Source organism: Notechis scutatus, chromosome 2 (assembly GCF_049901735.1).
Source record: "Notechis scutatus isolate UNSWTSFEM ecotype Mainland chromosome 2, rNotScu1.2, whole genome shotgun sequence".
NCBI lineage: Eukaryota > Metazoa > Chordata > Lepidosauria > Squamata > Elapidae > Notechis > Notechis scutatus.
In genome coordinates, this window is record NC_142010.1 from 179,995,759 (window position 1) to 180,003,317 (window position 7,559).

Sequence of the window (7,559 nt, forward strand, 5' to 3'; positions counted from 1 at the left end):
CTTTCTATTTGTGGCAGAGAAACATAGGTCAGTATGAAGAGACATTTTCTATGAGTGGGAAACAAAACTCTTTTGGGGTGGGGTCTATAACGGTAGCAACCCTTTTTTCACATTTTTCAAGAGTGTTTTTTTTTTCCCTTTATAAACGACAACAGCAGCATCTGCCTTGGCAATATGTCCACATTCTGTATTGGCCACAAAAAGTTAATTCCAGGCTAACAATGTCACTTCAGGGCATTGTAAGGAAGAAAAGACAGCTACCACAAAATAAATAAGCTATTGTAAGTAAACAAACAAAGCTCAAAAAATATATTTTTTTTTGGAGTGGCTGCCTTTTTCTGAAGAAGTGAGAAAACTCTTAGCAATGTTATTGGAGAAAATGTATTCTGATAGCCCAACCTATATATGTATCCATACATACATGTCACATTTACCGTATTACACTGTTTTTATGGTTAATCATTGTATTACTCAAGTCTTTATACTGATTGTGTCTTCTCTTTCATCAGATTATGGCATCATCAAATGAAGAACTTCATTCTGACAGTAGCTTTTTATCCCTGACTGGGGCTGGAAATGAAAACAGCACCATGCCAACTGATGGACCTTCAGACTCAAGATGTCCCATCTGCTTAGAAAGAATACGGAATGTGGCCTTCTTAAATCCTTGTTTCCATAGATTTTGTTTTGCCTGTATCCTAGAGTGGTCAGACAGGAAGGCAGAGTGCCCACTCTGCAAGCAACGTTTCCATTCTTTCTTTCATACCATAAGATCTGACACAGACTTTGAGGAATACATTGTTCCTTTTGAAAATGCATCCTATAGCATGTGTGGGGAGAGGTCAGCAACTAATCAAAGATCTGAAATGCTGCCAGATAATGGGATCTTATATGGAGAATATTCAGGTCCCCACTCACAAGATAGGATAAGAACACTTGATGAGCTGATGAGACAACTTGGAATAAGAAGGTCAACTCATCCTGGAGGAATATCCCTTGCACAATTTCGAGAGCAGGCTTCACTGCAGTTCAGAAGAGGTCTATATCAGTTAGGAGTTTGTGTCAGGAATGTCCAAAGTGGAGGATTTTATAGAGATATATCAGCAGATTTTTTTCACAGGAATCCTGTCCGACTCAACCGGTTAGTGCCTTGGTTGAAGCGTGAGCTGCGAGTACTGTGTGGAACACATTCATCATTAGTCAATAACATACAGCACATCATTCTGAATAACATAACTATTTATGATCTGGACAGTCAAGAATTTGCTGATGTGATTCAGCCTCACTTACTCCATTACACCAATCACTTCCTACATGAATTCATTAATTTTGCTCGCTCTCCTTTCAACATTAGGGCTTATGACTGGCGAGCCAGTTATGATGTTCCCTTCCCTATGCATGATGATAGGTTTCAGTCCTATTCATCTTTTACTACCTCTTCTTCAGAAGATGAGGAGGAAGAAGGAGAAACAGAAGACTCAAATGAGAATGATGGGGAAGTTGGAGAAACAATGTCAAGCGATGAGGAAGAAACTTGGGATGATGAAGTCCAGGAATCAACTAGTTCCAGTTTAGACCATATTTTGGATGATTTTTTTCTTCCTTTTGGATCTTCTGATGGGGAACTTGTAAGAAATGAGGACAACGTGGATGCATTTGTCCAAGCTGATGGACATTTAGGTACCCACAATGGACACTGTCCATCAACATTGGGTACCCACAATGGACACTGTCCATCAAACAAATATGTTCTAAATCAATTAGAAGAGAGGGCTCCAATCCTAAGCAAATCCATCCCAGGCTGTAAGGAGAGAACAGAGATCAATATAGCTGAAGTGCAGGGGGAGGATGATGATGAAGAAGAAGAGGAAGAAGAGGAAGATGAAGAAGAGGAAGAAGAAGAGGAAGAAGAGAAAGAAGGAGAACAACTAGCACATAAGCAAGAGGCCTTAAAAAGTGTTGATTTTGTTAATTTTGTTGACCTTTCTAGTGGTCCAGGGCCAGGTATACCTAAAGTTGGCCAGCTTGTTGGCACTAACCATGCATCAAAGACTCTGCAACTTCCATCCCAAGAACAAGCAGAAAACGGCACGGAACAGACCTCATTGCAACAACAAGATTTAGTTAGTACTAAAGTGATCCATCACAAAGGGGAGGAAATTATTGTCATTGAGATGCTTCAACCCCAAAGCGAAGACATTTTGGTTATTGAACACATTGAACTAAAAACAAGAGAAAAGGATGACTCCAGTCAATTGCTTTGGCCAGAAGAAAGGGTTAAAACTGCAGAACTGCAGCCTTCTACTGAAATCCCTCCAAGTGGTTCTGCTACCGAGTGGGAACCTGGATGTTTTTCATGTATTAAAAGACCATTTCAACCTAATAGCCCACAAGAGAACTTTTGAACTAGTTCTCTTACTCAAGTTTTACATGTTACGCTCAATCCAATAAATTCATATAAATGAAAAAAAAAATGTGCTTAATGTATAATGGCCAAAAGCTGGTAGAATCTTAAGAAAAAACACTGATAGTAATCCAAGGCCCATTGTATTGGTTACCTCAAATGTTATAAAGAAAAATGTACAGGGGATGAAATTTAACATGTTCTAAAAAAATTTTTTTTGAAGGATTTTTGAAGCCATAGTTATATGACAGTGTTTTTAAATTTTTAAATTGAAAGTGGTGCTACTTATATACTTTGTACAGTGCTAGATCATTCTTTGACAGCAGAGAAACACTCCTGGAGATGCTTTATGATCCCTGTATAATTTTTATGAAATATCTGTATATATTTATATATTCATTAAAGATAGACTATCACTTTCCCTATGTTTTGTGTGGGTTCATTGGAAACTGGACTGCACAGAAAGAGCAACTCAAATGGTACAAATTAAACTATTCCATTGTAGATTAAATTATAATTAATACATTTTCTACTAAAGTTGGATTCCTTTCTAGATTCGTTATTCTTTTCTCACTTGCTAAATGGGACCCAAAGGGAAATTAATTAGTACATAGGGAGTAGTCCTATAACTATTTAACCATTGCAATATTATTTTTAAATTAAATCATTATTTTATGAAGAACCATTTTATCGGTGTGCTACCCCAAAAAAGTATGATACATTCTTGATCTAGAATCATGGACATTTAATTCACACTGATTTGTACAAATCCTTTGCACACCCTCTTACTATATGTTAAGACTAAGGCTTAAGGATGCTTGGTTAGAATCAGGTTGCATGGTTCCTTTCACCAGCCTAATTTAATCCTTGCCATTTACTAGATACATGCAAAAGACTTTATCGGTCTACTAATATGACTTCCACTGCAACTTGAAAAAATAGAATATTGGATGGTTTTTTTTTTTTTTTTTCAGTTATAGGGTGAGAGATTAAGGGCATGCCATTTTGCCCTGTATGCAAATAAATTTGTCATACAATGCTTGCCAACAAACATCCCAATTCATTAAAATTACATGGTCTATTCCTAGATCACTGTGGAAATGTACTGTTAGAAACTTACAAAATCCAAGTTCAAATAAGGGTAATTAAGCATAGTCTTCATAGCTGAAGCTGTAAATAATCCATTATGGGGACATTTGGAAATAAATTATGTTTTCAAATGTGAGAATGTATAGAAACAGTTAACACATGGTGCACATGGAGACAGAGGTTCAAATTAAACTAAAGGACACATTTTGGATATTTCAAACCTCTGTGTGTGTATGTGTATGTGTGTATGCCATAATTGGTGAGATATTTTTTTCTAATGCCTGACAGCATTGGATGGTCCTAATCAGATGAAGGAAGTACCTATTTGTTCTAGGACCTGCTGATCTTATCCCCCCAACAATATGGGTGGCAAAAGGAAGGATCAAATTTCTACAATGATGGCTAAAAATAGTAATAATAAAGAGATTTTTAGTAAACATAACTGAAGCTACCATATATCCAGAGTTTGCGGATACTTTATTTTTCTTAGCCAATATTCATCCATGAGGGAATTAAAAATATATTGAAATGTCTGAGGCTGAATATACAGTATGCCTGCAAGAGAAAACAGTGATACCTAGCTATAGTTTCTAGCTATAGTTTCTGGGAAAGTGTATCATCACTTTTGCTTCTGATTGGTGCATAAAGGGAGGAAGGAGTGGCTAGCAATTATATAAACAGAGATACAGTATTGCTACTCATGAGGCATCAGCAAATGCTACCCATTGCTTTGGCTGTTTTGTTTGTGTTTGCTTTCTTTTGAGAGAGATTTTTTCTTCAGGGGAAAAAAATCATTTAAATTGTTAAATGGCACGGTATTGATTCACACTGCAAATGCTGGTATAATAGCAAAGACTGATAATTTCATGCAGGAAAGTATGATTTCAGTAGCTTGTGATTTCCCACAACAAACATTAGGTGGTGAAACTTGTACTTGTATGTAGCAAACAGAAATTTCAGTGGTGAAAATGTTTGATTTTGAAACTCTGGTTCAGACTCAATAATCTCTGGACAACTGGTTTAATGAGACTTTTGCATTTTTACTGTCAAAGAGGAGCAAAACTAATTGTAGGCTTTTGTGTTACTCATCATTCTGTAAGCCGCCATCTTCCACACATACACACACACATCAGAGGAGGTATTCAGCAGGTTCTGACCAGTTCTGGAGAACCGGTAGCAGAAATTTTGAGTAGTTCAGAGAACCGGAAAATCCCATCTCTGACTGGAGATTTTACAGTATCCTTCCCCTGCCACACCCACTAAGCCACACCCACAGAACCGTAGTAAAAAAATTTGAATCCCACCACTGATAACATATATATAAAAATAATAGGAATATATATATATTCCTAATATATTCCAAATATATATTCCGAACAAAGCTGAATACCATATACCAATACCCTGAATACCAATACCCGCAAAAACTTAAGAATATATATATACCCGCGAAAACTTAAGTATATATATATATATATATATATATATATATATATATATATATATATATATATATAAAGTTTTCGCGGGTACTCTATGTATGATATTCAGCTTGGTTCGGGTATTCTCCCACGTCATTGTAGTTGTGCTTTTAAAGTTGTAGCAACATTTCAGCAGAATCTCATCTGCCATCATCAGGCGTCACAGACGAACACACATCATCATCATCAGCCGTCACAGTATACACAGTATACACTATACAGAAGCCTGATGATGGCAGATGAGATTCTGCCGAAGCATCGCTACAACTTTAAAAACACAACTTATAATGACGTGGGAAAATACCGGAACAAAGCTGAATACCATACGTATAAATACCCGTGAAAACTTAAGAAAACACACACACACACACATACACACACACATATACCCTATTATTTTATTTTAAAAATACAAATATGAAACAATATAGAAAAAGTTAGAAAACTACAATGTTGAAAACAATAAAAAGTAAAAAGGAGGCAGAAGAAAAAATAGTTAAAGAAGTGACTTCTACTCTTCTTTACAACACAGATATATTTGAGAGTATTTTCCCCCCTTCTAAATTAAATAACATGTTTCCCTTTTCCCCACACTTGACCTCTATTAATAATTCCAGAAATCACCAGCTAATGTTTTATCCATTTTCCGCAAAAAGTCCTTGAAGAGTTTTGAGTTAAATTACTCTCTCTTCTAAGGAGCTGTTTTTCAAAAAATAATATATTGTAATCCTAGCTTTAATTAACTTCAACCTCTTTGTGGTCAGGTTGTTTGAAGTCCAACTGAAAGTTAATTATGGATAGGACATCTGCTTAACAGAGTTCTAAATATATATGCATGTGCAAGTGAGAAAACAAATTAATACATAGTGTCAATGGGTGTCAAAAAAGACAATGTTCAGAATATACACTCATTACCCTAAGAAAATAGAACTTAAATTGTAAGTCAAGTATAAAAATATTTATAGATTGTTTCCATATACTAACATGCACTTATTGCTAAATTTCTATGAGCTTGATTAGAATCAATGAGAATGTTTTACAGTAAAGCAATATCCAGTGGCTAATTCAGGCCATCTCTGGAAATAACCTGTATGCCTTTTTAAAAAAAGTAAAATTAATCCATTTGGTTTAAAATTCAGAAACTTTATCCAAGTTTTAAGCTGACCCACAAGTGCTTTGCACTAATGGGGGACTATAGTAGTTGAACCCCCTTTTTACACTTCACCTGTCCATGTGTTCCATTCCATCTCTTACAGACTTGGCCACTTTGGAGAGTAAACTTTGAATCCTGTTTTATCTGTGACAGCAGTTGGGTGACTGAATGTGATGCAAAATCTGAAACCATAGAGAATGCAACATGGCATACAAGGGTATCACAGAAGCAACAAAGTTTAGTGTTATATGCATGCAAAATGCTCTTTTTAGAATTATTTTTCCAGAGTTCTCTGTACACAGCCAAGAGGGGAAAAAACAGCAGAAGAAGAACCGAGAAAGAGTGAAGCAGAAATGAATGAGATTAGTGTTATGTCTCTCATTTCAAGTTGTTATTATTTGTTTGTCTTATTTATACCCCACCTTTATTATTTTATAAATAACTCAAGGTGGCAAACATATCCAACACATCTTCCTCCCCTTATTTTCCCACACTACAACAACCTTGTGAAGTGAGTTGGGCTCAGAGGGAGAGATAGTGACTGGCCCAAAGTCACCCAGATGACTTACATGCCTAAGGCAGGACTTGAACTCATGGCCTCCTGCTTTCTAACTTGATACCTTCACCACTAGACCAGTCTGATTTTCTCTTTGGTTAGTATGCTATGCAATACGTGGCGGGGGCGTTGTATTAAGGTATCCACCCACATTTTGGGAATCGTGTTATGGCATTAGTATGTCATGATAAGGACCATCCCAACAAAAGAAGCGCAATAATAATAAGACTGATCCCAAACATAGAAGATGGCAGCCATTCTCATGTCTTCATTACTTAAGTACTACTGCATTTTCCCCAGCCAGAAACTCTGAGGAACCAGGGTAATTTTTGTAAAGCTACATTGCCTCCACTTTTCCCCCCAGGATGAGATTTATTCTCTCCACAGCAAAACCAGAGATCCTTCTAGGTTTTAACATCCAGATGAGATTATGATGGACGACATGAAAAAAATGAGTTTTCTCACATTTAGGGTCAACTAGAAGACCCTTATAAACTTTTTTGCATAAAACAGAAAAAAGGGCATTTGTGCTTTTAATGATTAGAAAAAATGTATTAGATAACAGAAAAAAGTGGGGGTTTTGGGTAATCATAGAGTAAGAGATAATTTTGTGATTGTACTTATATATTTTCTGCAAAGGAAATCAGAAGCTTCTTTCTGCTTTTTTCCTTTTCAATTCTTTTCTCCCGCACTTTCGCTTTTTTCAGTTTTTAACTTTCTTTACTGCTTCTGTTCTTTATTACTTTCTGTTCTTTTTTATGTCTGTTGTAAAACTTTAATTTTAAAAAAATGTACAAAGAAAAGTGAAATTTTCTTTTATGTATTCAAATGCTTTACTATAATTACTGACCAGCAAAAAAAAAAAAAATTACTGAC

At 35.9% G+C, this 7,559-nt stretch overlaps 1 protein-coding gene across 1 annotated transcript; it reads left to right on the plus strand.

Annotated features, from left to right (window-relative positions):
* Positions 1–512: 512 nt before the first annotated feature.
* Positions 513–2,405, plus strand: LOC113422473 (E3 ubiquitin-protein ligase Topors-like). The gene is made up of 2 exons (XM_087954215.1): positions 513–1,835; positions 1,905–2,405. The coding sequence occupies exons 1-2, from the start codon at positions 513–515 to the stop codon at positions 2,403–2,405; spliced, it is 1,824 nt and encodes a 607-aa protein (XP_087810341.1).
* Positions 2,406–7,559: the final 5,154 nt, after the last annotated feature.